At 36.6% G+C, this 20,331-nt stretch overlaps 1 protein-coding gene across 1 annotated transcript in view; it reads right to left on the bottom strand.

Moving 5' to 3' along the window:
* Nucleotides 1-13,882, bottom strand: part of Amt (Ammonium transporter) — a 50,253-nt gene extending 36,371 nt beyond the window's left edge. Inside the window, exon 1 of the mRNA XM_065231682.1 lies at nt 13,449-13,882. Within this exon, the coding sequence (XP_065087754.1) occupies nt 13,449-13,882 (434 nt within the window). The remainder of the gene's footprint in view (nt 1-13,448) is intronic.
* Between the last annotated feature and the right edge of the window lie 6,449 nt (nt 13,883-20,331).

Here is a 20,331-nt window from a genome sequence, read left to right as displayed (position 1 = left end):
TAATATTTAAAATGTAACACACATGTTGGGCAACAATTATGAATTGGAACAGGTTTACTGAAAAAAGGATTTATCTTGAAAATTGAACAAAATGAAAGAGTAGCCAGCAGCAGGCTAGTGTAAAAATCAATCTCTCATGTCTGTTTACAACAGATACCGATCATACAAGAACAAATACTACTAATATTGACAAAATGCTTAAAATCTTCTTATACATTTTTAAATTGGAGCTCAATAAGTTCTTGGGTCTCCTTTTTTGGTCACTTTTTGTGCTTTAAAAGTCACTTAATGGTCACTTTTTTACTCATTTTAGTCACTTAATGGTCCCTTTTTTACTCATTTTAGTCACTAAAATCACTATTTTTGAATATATTTGGTGCTATCAGCCCTGAAAATGCCAACACTGCATGCGTGAAGGTGCATTGTGAGTCAGTCGGTCTAAATGACGTACGTTCTCCCTCCTCTTGGGTAGGGGAAGAATATTGAGTATGTCAATTTTTTGTCAATATATTGACCTGAGTAACAAACGCTTTAGTGTATTGTCATTAATGTTGTCAAAATTTATATATTGATTGACAATTACGATGTTTGTCAATATATTGACATATGTAATGGGCGCTTTACGGTCGACGAGCAGATGGAAATGATGTGAAAATGATAATGACGTTTTGCTACCTGTAAAATCGTATGGAATATTTTTTAGTACATCATCACTTTTGTGGTTTTGGATTTCAAACCTAGGTGTCGCATGCACTGGTGCAGTTTCGCGTAGATTCATCACTTACTTTGATAATGATTATGCCAGCAATGCAAAAGAGGTTCAAATACTGAGGATACTCAAAATAACTAAGATAGGAAAATTTTTGGTCAACTTTAAAGTGTTGTAACTTCGTCAAATATGGTCCGATTTTAATTCTTTCGAATGCATTTGACTGGGAAAGAGCTATAGTTTTGCAGTGTAGCCATGAAAATAATCATAATCACCGGATACCGGATGTATTCCGGGTTTTCGGAGGGCTTATCTAATTTGCAAAATATGTAAATATGATGTCAGTAAAATATATATATTTTGTGAATACACAGAACCATTTCCAAAACGAATAATACCGAGATATGGCCATTTCCCCGGAATCGGTTTTAATGCATGGTTCTGAATGCGGGCAGATTTTTTAATTACTCAAAACGTGCCGTGCGACAGATCATTCTTCATGATTTTTCGTCAATAAGCTTTCTATAGTCTTTAAATATATCATTGATCACATTGGCTGCTCTCGGAACCTCCGGGATGCCCCCGGGGGAACCTATGGTAGAAAACAATTGTTTTTTACACCAAAACATGCCGAGCAACATCCCTTTCTTCATATTTTTTTCGTGAATAGGCTTTCCATAAACTTTAAATGTATCATTGTCCTCATTGGTCGCTCTGGGAACCTCCGGGATCTACCGGGGGAAGCTGTAATAGGGGACAATTGCATTTTACACTACAAAATATGCCGTGCGACGGGATGCCCCGTAGGAACCTGTATCTCGGGAAAATTGCGTTTTTACACCAAACATTCCGTGCTACAGCTTATTCTACATATTTTATTGATTAATAGGCTTTCCGTAAACTTTGAATGGATCACGGGATACCCCTGGGGGATCCTGTAGCAGGGATCAATTGCGTTTTTACCGTATGACAGCTCTTTCTTCATGTTTTTTCATTAAAATGCTTTTGAAAGACTTTAAATGGATCAGTACCACTATGACCACTCTTGGAACCACAGGGATGCCCTTGGGAAAACCTATAGCAGGGGATAACTGCAAGTTTAGACCAAACCAATACACAATCCATTCAAAATAGTCCAGCCAATGTAGACAATGATAAATTTAAAGCCTACCGAAAGCCTATTGAAGTTAAACAATAAGTAAAGAGCTGCCGCACGGAATGTTTTAGTGTAACAATGCAATCGTTCCCTTCTACAGGTTCCACCGAGGCATCCTGGTGGCTCCGAGAGCGGCCAATGCAAAACTTATTCATGAAAATGCATGAAGAAAGAGCTGTCGCCAAGGCTCTACATTTCGAAGTTCTACAATGAACTCGTGTTTTGATTCTCTCATACAACGTGTTCAACGCTTCATTGCTAGCTAGACAATCAGCAAGAAATGAAAATGATAAAGAAGCACGCTTAGAAGAAAAGACGGCTGTGGATCTTTTCCTCGCACGCTATGTTTAAAGGCGACTTTTATTCAAAGTGAATGTACCTAAAATTTTATTTCCCTAGATGATAGTTTGGGACCTCTACTTTCATAATCTGTAAGTTTTAAAATATTTCATCGGTAAAAATTTGATTTTTTTTTTAATTTTTGTGTTTTTTTTAACACAAAAATAAATTTTGATTTTTTTTTATATTGGAACAAGATGTCGCAAATCTACAAACATCAGGTTTTTTCTCTAATTCTAAGTAAAATTTTCGTGTTAAAACATTTTGTGTTGTCATGGCAAAAAGTTGGACTAAGAAAACCGCGAAAATCAACAATTTTTTCGTATTATATTATCTCTTATTTCAGACGCAAGGCCTTTGTGCCTACTGTTATTTCTATCATTGTTGTTGTCATGAAAAGAGGTACAGAAAAATGCAGATCGTCAAATGCATTTTCATAAGTAACTCAAAAATATGGTAAACACAAATAGTGACGTCACTATTTGCATGGGCAGCATACGGAGCACTGCGTATGTCTTTGAGACATCGCTTATATCGTACAGTGGTGACACTTGCACACAGGGGTTGAAACGGTTGAGGTTTTTTTACTACACTCGCTTCGTTGTCGTGCGCGACAGTCCGTTTGTATTCGTAAACTTATGCTCTAACGCCATCTCCCTCACACAACACAAATGGTAGAATAATTCATCAATTTGGTGTTAATTAAACCATTTCTAATCAGAAATGTTATTTCTAGGATATAATTGCATGCTATTTTCAGAATTCATACTAGTACAACATCAGCAGCTCTTATTATGAGAAAAATACATATTAAAATACATGCATTCGTGACGGTCTTCGGCGACAGTGTCGTATAACAGAGCCTGTCATATGTCATTTTAATTTGGTACTGTACTATGATAACTTGTTTTTCAAGTGTCGGAGGCAAAGGCAGTTGATTTTCTCAGAAAATGTGACGACTACCGCGACCGCTACAAGACTGCTCACACAACATAGCCAATTGTTTTACCATTGAAGATGTGTCAGATTTTATTGCGCATTTCACACCAAATTGGACTAATAAGCGCGTTTTCACTTATTCAAAAGTGTGATAAAATTGCAAGTTTACGTCTAATCGCCTTGGTGTCTTCGGTGCACTTATTTCTTATGATGCAAGCAATAAGTGCTCCGAAGACATCAAAACGATTTGACGGAAACGTGTACTTTTATCACACTTTTTGCATTTTTGGAACAGTCCAGTTTCAGATGCAATCAGCAATATATCATCAATATAAGCGTGTGCTTCAATTGAAAAGTAAAAACCTGGGATAAAAACCATAATGCGTGGTCACGAGGAGAATCGAAGAAAGGCACAGTGATCGTTGCCAATTTTTTTTTACCCTATTGAAGTGAAAATAATGAGATTTATCTTAAAGTTCTTTGCGGAAGTTGTCTTGCTGTGCACAGGTGTTCAAAAGGTAATATGACAATTTTCTGTCAATAATTGTAATCTAATAACTATCTGCTTTGAAGGTGTGGCCTTCAAACAAGTTGTTTCCCATGATTTTTCAAAGGACCACATAGTGAGAACCCGTAAAGATACGAACCACGATTCCTGCCATCTTTTTTCAGGTAGCAAGAGAGACGTTGAGCACACTGAAACCCCTGAGCAGTAAAGAACCTGAACGGAAAAAGAAAACTGATATGTTTAAAGTTTGAAATCTCTCTTGTAAACGAAAGCTTTTATCCCACTGATACACGTGTTTTTCTCCCGTGACAATTTGACAGCTGCACAGCATTTCGTATTTCGAATTACTCTGGCAACAAATTGCTCTTTGACATCGAGGGAAATATTGAAAAGGTTTTGAATTTTGGTGACCTTTAGGATAAATCTCATTATTTTCACTGTAATCTGGTAAAAAATCGGCAACGATCGCTGACTTCAAGGTTTGATGAATGAATTTCGGCTGTTTTGCCTTTTTAAAGCACAAAATGCACACTTTTCCATGGTTCTCCTCGTTACCACGCATTATGGTTTTTACTTTTCAATTGAAGCATACGCTTATATTGATGATACAAAACCTGGCACATCTTCAATGTTGAAGCAATTGGCTATGTTCCGTGAGTGACACCACTGTACGATATAAGCAATATCTCAACTACATACGCAGGGCTCCGTATGCTACCCATGCAAATAGTGACGTCACTATTTGTGTTTACAATATTTTCGCGTTACTTATACAAATGCATTGTATAGCGTTGATACCATACACCCTGCTATTGCTGTCTTTCCGATCGCATTGTGAAGATGTGTTAGCAAAAACTAACAAGCAGCTCGGGTTCATCTTTAAGCTTGCTGATGGATTTCACGATCCTCTCTGCCTTAAGTCCCTCTACTGTGCCCTAGTGCGCTCTATTTTGGAATTTGCCGTAGTAGTATGGTGTCCATACAATAGAAACTTCGAGGCTGTACAGAAAAAGTTTGTGCGCTTAGCCCTCCGACACTTACCCTGGCACGACGCACTGAATCTTCCTCCATATGAACATCGCTGTATGCTGCTGGGAATTGATACCCTGGAAAAAAGAAGCTGTATTCGTGGCTTAGGTGTTGACCAACGATATTGAAGCACCAGATATTCTCACTGAATTGAATATATACTTATGTTCCAGAACGACCTTTGAGACGACGCAATTTCTTGCATTTAGCTAACCGTCAAACTCGTTATGGACAACATGGTCCAATCAGATTCATGACACTTTGGTTTGATGAAATCTCCCAGCAGATTTGACTTCAATAGTTCTGCCACCACTCTGCAACGCCAACTTAATAATAATCAACGATATTGAATCGAAAAATAATGCAATTGGTGAGTATCTGTCCAATAATTAAATAGGAAAATGGATGTGCAACCTGGTGTTTTTTGTTTGTTTCATGATTCGTCATCATCTATACGACATTGGTTCCTGCCATCTGACGAGTGGCCTATTTATGAAAAAAAAATATTAAGAATGAGCTGTCGCACGGCATGTTTTGGTGTAATAATGCAATTGACTAAAGGTTCCCTTAAGGGTATCCCGGAGGTTTCAAGAGCAGCAAATGTGGTCAATGATGCATTTAAAGCCTATTGACGAAAATTCATGAAAAATGAGCTGTCGCATGGCATATTTTGAGTTATTAATAGATCTGCATTCAGAACCCTCCATCAGAACCGATTCTAGGGAAAGGACCATATCTCGGTTGCTTATTAGCCGTTCTTAGTTCTTGGCATAGTAATCGCTTTTGGAAATGGTTCTTCTTTCTGTTTATTCACAAATTATATAGATTTTTAACCGGCATTCTATATAAAATCTCATCAAAGTTTAGCAAGTTAGACAAGCTCTCCGAAAACCCAGAGTATCTCCGGTATCTGGTGACCATGTTATTTTTTTTGTGGCTACACTTCAAAACTATTTTAGCTTTCCAGTCGAATGTTTTTGGAATAATTAAATTCGGATCATATTTGACGAAGTTACAACACTCCAAAGTTGACCAAAATATGTGTCTATCCTAGTTATTTTGAGTATCCCCTGTACCTGGTAGCCATGGTCATAATCCTGATGATGCTCGAGTATTGGCTGAGAGGCCTTTTAGTGTACCATATTCTGAATGTAATGTAGAGCTGAGCCAGCTGAGCGAATCAGATTCTAGCAATACCAATCCACCCAAAAGGGTATGTACCGCATGTAAAAACACAACCCGAGTAGAGAATGAAAAAAAAAATGAAAACTAAATTTGATATTTTGATATAAGCGTTCGTGATAACATATTTTTCCTACCGTTCAGTTCCTGGTTCAGTTAACAGTAATCATAACAAAAATTAGATCTAAATGGTATATGAAGGATATTAAAAAGATAACATATAATATTTTCTTGATAACAAATCCATGTATGCGTTTTGATATTAGTAATTTCGCCAATAATAAACAAAATGAGTAATCAATATGTTATTATAACTATGGTAGGAAAACAAAAAATTAAAAAAACTAAATTAGTTATTATTTTGATATCGTGATATCAAATTTAGTAATCTGAATGTTTTGAAATTTATTGGTTGATATCAAGATTCAAAATCAAAAAATGTAGTCAATAAAGTACGAATGGTGTCATATTAAAGTCATATTAAAATTGGAAATAATCATCCAGTGGTACAAATTACAAGAAAGTATACAATGAATCGCTTTTGTCATTATAGACAAATAACAAAAGTTAAAATATGACGAACTATTAAAGTTTATTAGATCCAATAGCATAATGTGAAGATTTTGAATTTAGAGTTTTCTTTTCATGTGCAATTATAGTCAATATAGGAATAGGACACACGAATCATGTAAACAATTAGTCTACGATGACTCTTCTATTATTATGAATGATCAATTCCTTCGCATCGAACATATTTTAACAGACATGAATGACACGGTGACTACACACGGTCGTGAACGGACGCCAAGGAGGTTACCAGCCTGGTAAGGACCGGCGGGTCCACCCCTGCTTGCCAGTGCTTGGAACCGATGTGTTCCCCCTCTTCCGTGAGCACCCCTCCAACAAGCAAGCCGGATCAGGTATGTCAGCAGAAACACTCTCTCTCTCTCTCGCACTTCAAGCATGTGAAGGGCCCCACCAGCAGCTGAACGGTGCCACCGATACCCTCTCCCTAAAACTCCCTCCTTTTCTCGCCTCTCATATGTCCTAAATAAAATGTTAAAATAAATTTGTGACGTTTATTCTTTATTACTAGAGCCTTGGGTTTGCATGCAAGTCCTTTTCTAGTCGTTATTGGTTTGGTTGATTGTCCGTTTTGTTCCCCAGGAGTCTGCCTGAAGTACGTGGTAAGCCGACCCAGGATTAAGAGTAACCCTGAGCTAGCCGTTACTTACAAAATGAGATTTATGACAACATGTGTAAATATAAGCTAAGAAACCGACTAAGCCTACGAAAGCTATTTAACTTTTATTATATATTCGACAATGTATTATTATAAGTATTACAGACGAACAGGACGAAATCAGTTTTATATCGATTTGTTAATTCAATTCGCAGATAGATTAATGTATGTATGTATGTATGTATGTATGTAAGGTAGCCACCATCCCTTCAAGACTTGTCTTGTATGCAGCTCCACTTAATAGCAAGATCAATTTGAGCTGCCGATCTGAATTCACAATATCGCTGTATGAAGGGCCAAAAACGGAAGGGCGGACCCGTAAGCAGAGACACTTACGCGAAATCCACGGGAATTTAAGAATCTCCTTCCAACGATACGCTCCAACAAATCGACTAACACAATTCGCAATACTTATTAAGCTTCCTACTTGATGGTTTGTTAAGAAGGGCGCGTCAATCTCCCTGAAACTGTTGGAGTAGAATTCACACCACCACAATCGAATCGGTAGGATAAAGAAAATAATAGTGTTTATTCTCTCCTAGACTCCAGCTGTCAATCATACCATCGTCCAGCTTCAGTTTGAATGATACCCTGATGCTCCCTCCCAACCCAGTATTTATTTATATAATGAAAATATAATGAAAATATTTGCAATGGAGAAATGATATATATCAGAACATTAAAATATGACACAGTGAAAATATATTTATATGGATAATATAGCTGCTACTGCAATGAAGAAGTATATTACATATAATAAGATGCAGCTATAAACAATTCAATTTGCAGATAGATTAATATAAATAAAACAACACTGTAATCATCTATAGTTGGCTTTGTGATGTTCATTAAGAAAATAACAAGCATCATGGTTGACTCGTAAGAAGTAAAAATAATAACAAATGTAGATTTCAGTGATAAATGTGGATGTTTTTTTTTTATAAAATATAAAATTTTGATTTAATTATACTTTTTAGAAATATCAAAATATGAATTCAACCGAAATTAAAAAATAGCATATCAAAAACTGTTATCGACATGATTTTAATAACAAAATTTGATATCATTTTGATATCACTTCTTCTAGTGAGGTATTAAACTCATCAATTAGGCTAACCAAAAGGTAATATTGACAAAATTGGCTGAGCAAAGAAAGGAACGAATCAAACCAAAGTTCAGCAAGTGGTATGATCATCAGAGCCTTATTTTTATAATAAAGCTCATGCTCATCCATTGTATAGTTTTTATATGAAAAAAGGGTTTTTGCAATATTAAAACGACAAAATGCTCGGCAAACCAGTTTTACTGCCCTGCCCGTGTTTTGTTAGTCATAGGAGCGAAGAGACGGGGAAGTGTCTAGAATAAGCTTCTTAAAGAAGAAACTAAAGAAAAAGCTTTAAAGGAGATTCTAAAATATGCTTCTTATAAAGATTCTACAAGCACAGCAAAAAATTAATTTTAATATCACATCAAAGTGGATGCACTTCAATCATGTTGAAAATATGGTATAAAAGGACAAAATTCTCATTAATACAGTGCATCAACTGACATTACTCTGCTTTTACTGCATTTGTTTATTTTTGTGGCCATAAAAATTACATAAGATTTTCGACATGATTGAAGTGTTTCGTCTTGGATGTAATATTAAACTTTATTGTTTGCTGTGAGCTTCTAAAAACTTACAGAAGGAGCTTCTTAAGAAGATTCTAAAAAAAAGCTTAATTTGGAAGCTCATTCTAGACACGACGCTATTTTTTATTTTGACGTAGGACTACGTCTGCGATTTCTGTATGAGGTTACACTGTGTGAAAACAGAAAATGTAACATGTAACAAAATTATGAAAAATTTTGAACGTTAATAACTCAGCTGCCCCTGGACCAATTTCAATAATTTTATCACCATTCGATCAGAAATGTTTCTACGCATCTGTTGAATTTGATACCTTATCATTCGTCAAAATTTCACTATTGAAAACTGCGCGAATGTGTAACTGTTGCTATGATAGTTAAAATTATCACCGATTGCCTGTGAAAAGCGATTTCTCTAGCACAGATTTCAAAGTTGAATTCCATCCTGTCTCACCAAACGGTGTTTATTCTATCACCGCGTGGTAAGTGGTGATGTTCTCCACACAACGAAAGGCTCCCCGCAAGCAGCTAGCTATCAAGGCTGGCCTCAACCGCTGATCGGATTCAGTTCGAATCACCGTATGTGGTGGTCTCCGGTCATCGGCATCATCATCAGTAGCAGCAGCACCCAACAAACAATTTGAGTTGATTAATAGTTGAATAAGCTATTGTTTAGCTGAAGAAGCATATTTTTACCTTAATAAGCTCTTATTCAGCTTTCAGTATTTGTTGGGCAGTGCTTTCGGCGCGTGGCGTTGAACATTGTTCTCCAGTACACAACAATAAACTGCCTGCAAGAAGCGAGCTGCAGCCCACATGAGCATCCATAGAAAGAGTAAGAAGCCGCATCGCTATTGATCGGAATCAGTAGCTCTTCGTGAGTCGCTGTGGGCCATCTATGCCAAGCTCACCAGCTTCATCTGTGTTTAACACCCTAATAGCTCAGTATTACTCAAACATCACGACAAAACGGTCCTTTTTAGGACCACCATAAATTTGTAACAGAGTATTTTTGGACATTTGTCAAGGTCGGATGTCAGTTCGCATATCAAGATAGAGCTGGAATTAGGGCGTAACAGCTTTTATAAACAATGACTTATTTCGATGATGTAAAGACTCGCCCACGCAAATTCACATCAAAATCAGGTAGAATAAGACTTCCCCTGCCCGACGGTAATGTTGGTTTGAGTGGGCGTACCTTGAAATTCTAAAAATCATCAAGAGAAGTCATTGTTTCCAAAAACTGTTACGCCTAATTCCAGCTCTATCTGGATATGTTTAAATCTAACATACCATGTTCTTGAAGGCAACATTGGGGGTGCAATTTAAAAAAACCAAAGTCGGTCGCGACATGAAAGTGGTTTTATTTTGATCCAGAGATAATGGATATCATCTCAATCGATAGGGATTTTTCCGACGAATTTGTTAAAATTAAGGATTTATCATTTTTCAAAATTTCACTATTGAAAATTACACGAATGTGTAACTGTTGCTATGCAAATTAAAATTACCACCGATTGCCTGCGAAAAGCGATTTCCATAACACAGATTTCAAAGTTGAATTCCATCCGGTCTCACCAAACGGTGTTTATTCAATCACCGCGTGGGTAGTGGTGGCGTTCTCTAGTACACAAGCTGCAGCCAACATGAGCATCCATAGAAGGAGGAAGAAACCGCATCGCTATGAATTGGATTCAGTAGCTCTTCGTGAGTCGCTGTGGCCCATCTATGTCAAGCGCGTCATATTAAAGAGTATAAACAGAGGGAACCCCGTTCAAATTCCTACACAAAACACAAGCTCCTGCTGCAGTTAACATATAAGATTTATTATATAAGATCACGTAGTCCTACGTCAACATTACGTACAACCCCATAGGGCTGTCCCTTGTAGTTTTTTTATTTCTCTGTTCGGGACTAAAAATTCACTGCGACCAGTCATTTAATCTGTTGTAGTATACCCCGTATCCATAGTTTGGTGCAAGTCGTATTACTCCACCACTATTGAAAAATGATGAAGTATTCGGTTTTGCTACAGTTGTCATTCCTGCCTTTATAGCACGGATCCAACTCTAATGGTAAAGTCCCACTATTTATACCCTTCGGAGTGTTGGAACACCCTCCAAAGGCACGCCCCTTTGTCAGTCAAAGACGGATTCCTTCGCAACAAATTCAAGCAATAACACCGATAATGACCATGTATCTGAATTCTGAACCCTAGTCTTAACCACTTCAAACTATAGTCGCTATATTCATAGTCTGGCGGATAGAATTTCGATTTATCAAAAAGTGGAACCAATTCAATATATTTTAGACCAACAATTGAAAAGGTACTATCAACATTTATAAACAAACGTAAATTATTCTTTCCACGTCAATCGAACGCAAATTACCGGCATCATCGGATAAGGGAAACTTTCCACAACCCAAAGATGGTATTAGTTTGCGTAGGCGAGCCTTGAGTCACGAGAAAATGGTTTCCGACGTTTTGTTCGCAATAAAGGGTGATACGGTCAAAATTTGGTCAATATCAACTTGACGTATTTCTTTCAATTTTGCATTTAAAAAACCTGAACACCCCTCATTTTGAAGGTGTGTGTGTGTAGAATTTTGCTCCTATTTTGATTTTGGAATTCACTCTTCAGTTGTCAAAATGCCGTCCAAGCAAGAAGAGCAGCGTATCAAAATTTTGCTAGCGCATCGCGAAAATCCGAGCTACTCGCACGCAAAGTTGGCAAAATCGCTAAAAGTTGCCAAATCAACCGTTACAAATGTAATTAAAGTGTTTGGGGAACGTTTGTCGACAGCCAGGAAGTCTGGATCGGGGGGAAATCGAAAACCGGAAGCCGCTGAGAAGACAAAGAGAGTTGCCGGTAGTTTCAAGCGAAACCCTAACCTCTCTCTCCGAGATGCCGCAAATAAGCTGGGTGTATCGTCTACAACCGTGCATCGAGCCAAAAAACGAGCCGGACTATCGACTTACAAGAAGGTAGTGACTCCAAATCGCGATAATAAACAAAATACGACGGCCAAAGCGCGATCCCGGAGGCTGTACACGACGATGCTGACGAAGTTTGACTGCGTGGTAATAAACGACGAAACCTACGTCAAAGCCGACTACAAGCAGCTTCCGGGACAGGAGTTTTATACGGCAAAAGGAAGGGGAAAGGTAGCAGATGTTTTCAAGCACATGAAACTGTCAAAGTTCGCAAAGAAATATCTGGTTTGGCAAGCCATCTGTACCTGTGGCTAGAAAAGCAGCATTTTCATAGCTTCCAGGACTGTCAACCAAGAAATTTACGTGAAAGAGTGTTTGAATAAACGTCTGCTGCCTTTCCTGAAGAAACACGGTTGTTCCGTACTGTTTTGGCCGGATTTGACATCTTGCCATTACGGTAAAAAGGCCATGGAGTGGTACGCCGCCAACAACGTGCAGGTGGTTCCCAAGGACAAGAACCCTCCCAACACGCCAGAGCTCCGCCCAATTGAGAAATACTGGGCTATTGTCAAGCGGAACCTAAAGAAGACCAAAAAAACTGCTAAGGGCGAGCAGCAGTTCAAGGCAAACTGGCTTTCTGCGGCGAAGAAGGTGGACAAGGTGGCTGTACAAAATCTGATGGCAGGGGTCACGCGTAAGGCCCGGCAATTCGGATTTGGAAAAGCGGAAGCCTAACTGAATATTTTTCCTGAATTTTATACTAATTGAACTTGAAAAAGAAATTTAATTTGATTTTTTAAATAAACGATTTCACCGATTTACACGCGTTTTCCCTTGACCAAATTTTGACCGTATCACCCTTTAGCTGATGTGCTCTTTTCTGTTGTTAGTCGTGATTTGCTCGATTGGTTCCGCTATTTGACGCTCAATTGGTTCCCGAGATTCTATCCGCCAGACTATGAAAATAGCGACTATACTTCAAACTAGAGAACAGCTAAGGCCGTTCGCAATGCTGAGTTTCAAAATTGTTTTAAGCGACTCGACAATTCTATAACTTGAAACAGTCAAAAATAAAACTGCAACACGATCAGCACATCGCACAGTTCTAAAAGATGTTTGTAATCATCAAGTTTCATAAACTTTACTGTTCTCTATGAAGTTCATAGAGTTTTTTTTATGAAACATCTTTAAATACATCCAAAGAAATTTGAAACAGAGTTCCAATCGTGTTTCAAACTCGCTCAGAAATAAAATAGATTAGTCGAGCAGTTGCAAATCGGGTGCAAAATAGTGCTCGAATAATGAAACTGCATCTCAGCATTGCGAGAGGTGCGTTTCTGCTCTAGTTTGAAATTAAAACAGTCCTTATAAAATACAACAGCATTGCGAACGACCTAATACCGCTCTTTGAAACTGCTAGAATATTGATCATTTACTGAATCAATCCATCATTCGAGCTGTTTAAAATTACTTTGTCATCGATCCCAATATTGGGGTTTTTCATTCAAAACAAAAGAGTTTTTTTTTATGGGTTTTTTAAAAAAAAATCTACTTATCAATACCTCATAAAGCTATATTATTTTCTATTGTGTGAAACATCTTCGGCACCGACACTCTATTCCAAGCACATAGTAAATAGCTTACAACGCTCATTCTGCAACATGACACATTTAATTTTAGAGTATCTTTTAGGTTCACGATTAACTTTCTTCAGAAAAATTCCGTACTTGGAATAGGATCTCGTTGGTCGAAGCTGTTTCTTAACCATACCATGCTTACCTTTCAGCGATAGCTCCACCAACAATAGTTGTTGCAGAAGCTGAAAACGTCATTTGAAACAGATAGACCACCATAATCTGCCCCATCAAAAGATCATTTACTGAGACATCAACTAAGAAATCGCCCAGGCCTATAAACGGATTTTGATACTCGCTTCTTCCTAACATAAAAGCAAATCCAAACAACCAGAATGATATACCCCCAAGTACAATATCCACGATGTTCCTCAACATCATGTCAACTTCATTCTTTTCACTGACGCAACCAGACTCCAGTAAGGCAAACCCGGTTTGCAACGCTACTAACAAAAACGCACAAACCATGATAAAAGTTCCGTCATTTTCACCAAAATCGTAAAGCTTTGGGATAGAAACCGTGTCGTTTGTGGTAACGTTACCATACACATTTACCGCGCTTGTCACTAAGTTCGTCATTTTATCCACAAAAGATTAATATCTTTAGCAAATGTTTAATAAATTTCAATATTAATAATCACATAATCTCATCCACTGGTTGTCTGACCATCGTCGTTCACTGCAAAACATTAACTGTTCACTGTAAAACACCTGTTGCCATTCCCAACTTGTACTAATGAGTTAGCTCTCTAACCTGCGTTTGTATGTCTATGGCGAACTCTAATGATAATAATTAAATTTGATATTCGTGCACGCAAGATAAAAATCCCATGTGACCAATTATAAATAATACACGAGATCACGAAATAACAATTCCTGTTCAATCATAAATCATAACTAAATCTTTATCGCGTGTTGTGAGCAATGAATGAAATTTACCATTTCAGGATCAATTTACGGTCCAAACTGCGTGTACATGCGTAGCATAAGCATATACACTCAACCGGGAAATGTAAGATTCTATGACAGATTTACATGAAAAATTTGCAATTTTTCGCAACATAAACAGATTCTGTAATGTGGTCGCCAGACGGTTTTAAAATAATTTTGTAATTTTTATGTTGGCATAACAAAGTAAGATTCCCTAAATACATTGCGTCTAGAAAATAATCTTGCGAAGGTTTTATACAATCATATGTATTCTGGAAAAACTTGCTTGTACACTGCAGTCCATTACAAGAACTACCATTTTTTTTATTATTATTATTATTATTATTATTATTATAGTCACTTTAACACTCTTGGGTCATTCGTGACTTGTCCGGGGGTGAGATTTGAACTCGTGACATTGGCATGAGAGGTATGGATGCTAACCACTACGCCGGGGTCGCCATTACATTTGTAAACTTGCAATCGAAACTCAACTGTAAAAAAAAATACCAACTCAATACCGATGTTCAGTAAACTTTGAAAAACAATTCCGTAAAAATGAGCTTTCCAATTATCCTATTCATTCATGAATACTGTCAAAAGTAGGGACCTCAATAAATTATGTTATAGGCAGGACTGTTTGTAGGTTAATGTATTTTTTTTGTGATTAAATACATTGCTTGTGGCACAGCCAGGTGTACAAGCATTCTTATTTCACGGCAGCGCAAACTTAGTCCAGACCAAAATGGATCCCTCGAATTAAGCTGCTCGAATTCCAAACAACAGGTATCACGCCACATAGGAATCCGCTAAATTCTGTCCAGTAGAATGAAATACTTTTCATTTATTGAAAGCAGTGTAGGGCTACCGTTAATTTGCATTTTGGTACCAACTTTCTTATCCCTTTTATAATTAGCTCTGTATAATCGGCTTAATCTGCGTTGTATAGACTGAACACGTAACGCTAGACAACGGAGAACACACAACATCCAGTAGAACAGTAGGGAAATTTGGTTGTTGCGAAAAGTTCCACTGGCTCTAGCGGGAATTGAACCCTTATTTCGTGACACTCATAATACACTGAAGTCTTTTTTGCACGGTTTTTTTACACGATTTACAAGGTACGTTTTCAACGATTTCTAGACAACGATACAACCTATCGACTTTATTCCTATCACATTATCCGTTTCAAGCTATAGGTAATCGAATGGCATACTTTTAAAAAAATCAAAAAATGTCTATATGGACCATAGCATGCTATTGGTCCATATATATAATGGCATTAAAATCCGATTTTTTTTTTAACATTTAAGCATGTGAAAAATCAAAATCTCGGTAAATTTTTTTACACGGTTTTTTTTCATACGGTACATATCCCCCGTGTAAAAAAGACCTGAGTGTATATCTGATGATGGGTGACACCGCTAACCGCGAAGTCTGGTCTATCCGATAAAAATATAAATTGAGAGATAAATTACTGTAAAATCATGTTTATTCGGTAAACTGTTAATTTTGTTAAAATACCCTCCATTAATTTTCTTTTTGCGAGAAGAAAGCTAAAATTATACCCTCAAATCTAGTATAGAGTATTGGGTGGAAAAATGTCTAAAATATTTTTTAATATTTTAGTCCTTATCAAATTTTAAATCATAATCAAATTTCTCATTTTGAAGTAAAATAATTTTAAAAAAGGATTATATGCACAATTTTGGGCCCATGCATTTATTACGTAATCAAAAAAAAAATTAAATACACCATTTTTGCGTTACGAAACATTTGAACGGGCCCTTTTAATGAATTAGTTGATACAAACATTATGACAAAGTTCCCCCGTTCTCATGTTATTCCGTATCTATCTTTTGACAGATACGCGTATTTCGTCTACTACTTTCAGACTTCATCAGTGCCAAGTACGCAACACCACAACAGAGGCACTGATGAAGTCTGCAAGTGTAGTAGACGAAATACGCGTATCTGTCAAAAGACAAGCATTTATAACGGAGTTAAAAGAAAATAAACCAACACACTCGAAGCTCTTAATAAAGGGATTTCGTTAAGAGGTTCAACAAATTTAAAGATAAATATATTATTTGATTTTGTTCTTTACACTTTATTCAAGGCTCGTATTATTATTATTTGATTTTTTTTCCTTGATTTGTTTTCCATCGATCTTGCTTTCCGTGCTGAGCATCAATGCACAGTGGACCAGAATGCAGATTTAGGTGGAATGATATGTTTTGAGTCTGAAATTGAAACTTTAGACTGAAAATCTTTTCTTCAAAGTTGTTTGTTATAGTTAGGTCCTCATTTTTATGACCACCCTAGAGGTTCTTATCATTAAAATCAAAAATCTAACTTTTTTGTTTGAATAAATTAAGGTATACATTCTTCTGCGAAGCTATAGCTTAACTAAATTTAAGCAACTTTGTACAAAAAACTTTTTAATATCTCTTAAATTGACCAATTTAGAGCTATTTTCTTGAATTGAGTTAGGGTGTCTCTAAAAAATAAGTTGTTTTGCTTTAGTTTTCTTATTTCAAATTTCTCAGCAAAGGTGTCTTCAAATAACTTTTAGATCTTTAGAAGGCGCAAATTTATATTATAAGTACGTTTATTTGTCGATTTTTTTTAGTTAAAATTATTTTTATAATAAATTAAACTCCGACTTCAAAATTGAAATTCAATGCATCTATATCTTGTAGAAGTTCTTCGCACTTGAAAGATCGCCGTCTGCCAGTTAACGCCATCAGTTTTTGCAGAAGTAATTCAAATGCACCACGTACTCTAGGGCAAGCAAAGAATTTGTGCTCGAGACCATTGTACAGCAGCAGTGCAATTTTCTCCGTCTGGTCGTCTCATAATATTCCAAAGCCGCCGGTGCGGGACCTTTTGGTTCACCCAGATATACAACGCACTACGCTGCGACGACACTAGATTCCGTGTAGCAATATTGCTCCACACACGAGGCCAGTTGATTTCGGGGTTTGCTATCTCCACTTTTGGTCTGTTCGTGCGTTCTACGAAGAAGCGATGAATGCGATCGGCGGAGGGGTGTTGGCGGATTTGGAAAGGGAAGTTTGAAAAATTGTTTAGGATTAATTTGAGGCAAGGAAGGTCTGAAATTAAATTTGATTGGGGAGGATTTGTTTGGTAGAGGTAGGAACTATAGTAGGGAAGGGACTCGATCTCGTGAAGGTGGCGATTAATTAATAGCGCCTTGCATTTCATCGCTGGAAGATGTAGCTTGACATTTTTCTTCTAAAAATATGCCCTTTTCAAATGTTAATATCTCTGGCTGGGGCAAACAAAAACAATTTTACGGCATTTGAAAGGGCGTATGTTATACTCAATAATATGAAAAAATGAAGTTGTTATTTTTTAAACTCGTAAAAAATCAATTTGAATTTATTCATATACTTTACTATCTTTGGGTATATCTTTTTTATTAGAAGAGATACAGACAACAAATTTTGCTATAAAACATTCGTCTTATGACTTTCATGAGAAATTTGAAATAAAATGTTCGATTTTTTGCATTTGAATATTGCGGGGTTGTCAACAAACTACGTAGCATTACGATTGTTGAGGAAAAACATCCACTATTAGTTTTATTAGCTGAAACACATATTTTAGAAATTGATGCATTTGATCAGTATAGTATTCCGGTATATAACGTTGCTGCTTGTTTATCGCATTCTAGACACACTGGAGGTGTTACTATTTATGTCAAAAAATCAGTTCAATTCCATTTTCGCACCAACGCAGTTATTGATGGTAACTGGTTCTCGGGCATTATAGTTGTGCGTTGCATGAAGATGGGTAATTATGGTGTTTTGTGACCAGCATTTTGTTGAAGTTTTAGAGAACTGGCTCGATACATTCCTTGATTCTAGTAAATTAAATATATTAGCTGGTGATTTTAATATTAATTGGCGTGACAACCACAATTCGAATCATTTGAAGCGTTTGACTGAGTTTTTCAATTTAAAGCAAACGGCAAATGAGTTCACGCGTATTTCCAGGCACTGTAGAACTTTAATTGATCATGTTTACTCCAATTTTGATTCTATTTGTTCAGTTACGGATACTGATTTGAAAATAACCGATCATGAGACCTAAGTGATTAATGTCTTAGACCATGTTAACGATAACGATAATTTTGTAAAATTGAAGTGCAAATGGTATAATTTTTTTTGTAGATCAAACAATGACAATCATTGGAATAGGTACACAATCGTGCGTAATAAATATTCACAAACTTTAAAAAAAAACTCGTTGTGAATATGTCCAAAGGAAGATTGATCAGCATCAAAACAACAGCAAAGAGTTATGGACAATTTTGATTTTTTTATTAAAACCTAGTAAATAATTGCAAACCGCGGTCCACAATTTTTAATAGCACATTAGAACAGTCAATATTGGTCGATGAACCTGGCGAAATAAAGCAGCCTCGTAAATACTAGTTGTACCTTTTTGGTTTGTTTTTTCCGTCGATCTTGTTTTCCGTGCTGAGCACCAAGGCTACCGACGTGCCAGGGAGGCAGCTCCCGCACCTGGACCCTACCTATCGACCCATCAACTCATTAACCGGGGACCAACGGCTTTACTTCCCATCCGAAGGAAGGCGTGATCAGAGATGTTATGCCTCAGAACATCCCGGTGGCGCCGACTGGGATTGAACCCAGGCCTGCTGGGGTGAGAGGTAATCACGCTTACCACTACACCACCGGCGCCGTTTTTGAACAAAGTTGTTTATTATAGTATTAAGTATAACATAATTTAATTTCATGCAAATCGGTTCATTGAGAAAAAAGAATAGAATGATTTTAGTGGGTCATCATTTTCTCCCATACTAATTTGACGAAAATCCCGAACAAAATTGAAATCGTTGGCGTGACCTGATAACGTTGACCAATTTAGCTGATTCTTTGCACAGATGTTTGTTTTTGTGTTATAAAATGAACTAGGGGGTGGCCTATAAAAAATATCAATCTTTTTCCAGAATGAAACACCCTAAAACAACGATATTGAATGCGTTCCAATTTAATTAGGTGGCTTTTTCTTGCTAAGAGGAAGCAAAAAGAACCATACTCAAAAACTAAGAGAATAGTCGTTTTATACAGCTTAAGGGAAATATTACCGCCCAGAAAATAAAAAAAATATTTTCGGTACGTTTTTATTTTTCAAAAAATATTGCAAAAAAATATTAAAAATCCAATAAAATCATTTTCTTCCTTAGATTCTTGAAAAAATTTACATGTAAAAATAGTTTTTCAATCTCGTCATGAAAAAATATTGTACTCTCAGCAAAACCGAAAAGTTGATGTTTTGTGGTTTTTTTAGTCCTACTTTATGCCATGATAAATTACAAAAATATTTTTGCACGTGAATTTTCTTTAAAAATAAGAAAAAATGTGATATTTTTAGATTTTTTATATCTTTTCCCAATAATACTACAATAATGTAGTTATAATACAGTGGTCAGTATCTCCGCCTGTCACGCACAAGACCGGGGTTCAATTCCCCGTAGGGGTAGCCAGATGTAGGGTGGTAGTACAAAATCCTATAGGGGAAATAGATGTAATGTCAGCCTAAATGCCCCTAGTTTGGGCCCATACATAAATTCAGCAATCGACTAAATTTTCAATAATAACCAAAAATATCAATTAGTATCGTCCTAATAACGCGTTCATCTAGATAAAATTGATAAATGGCAGCTTTTTAGTGATGGGCCCAATATTCGATCCATAGGCCAACATTACAGCCATTTGTGAATGCGTTTAAAAGTTTATTACAAAATTCCTGTTGATTTTGAAACATATTAGATTTAAGGCTAAATTCAGATATGATTAAAAGTTTTACTATAGTGTTCACAACCACTCAACTGTGTTGTTGTGTTAATGTTCGGCAAAGCCGTGACGTAGACTCAATATTCGTTTCTACAGGGGCCTCCAATTTATTGTCTTTTATTATCAATCCGTAAACTTTTTGCTTTTTAATTCATTAAGGTAGTTTTTAAATTCAAGCTTTAGCCGTTAGTTAGCTAAATTAGTTAGTTAGTAAAGTTACAAACGATAGAAAATCCAATTTTAATTTAG

The sequence above is a fragment of the Ochlerotatus camptorhynchus genome, unplaced genomic scaffold, assembly GCF_037179485.1.
Source record: "Ochlerotatus camptorhynchus isolate MF236.1 unplaced genomic scaffold, CSIRO-AGI_Acam_v1.1 ptg000359l, whole genome shotgun sequence".
In the NCBI taxonomy this organism is placed as follows: Eukaryota; Metazoa; Arthropoda; class Insecta; order Diptera; family Culicidae; genus Ochlerotatus; species Ochlerotatus camptorhynchus.
Note: the sequence above shows the minus strand (reverse complement) of the source record. Positions and strands in the feature narration are given on the sequence as shown.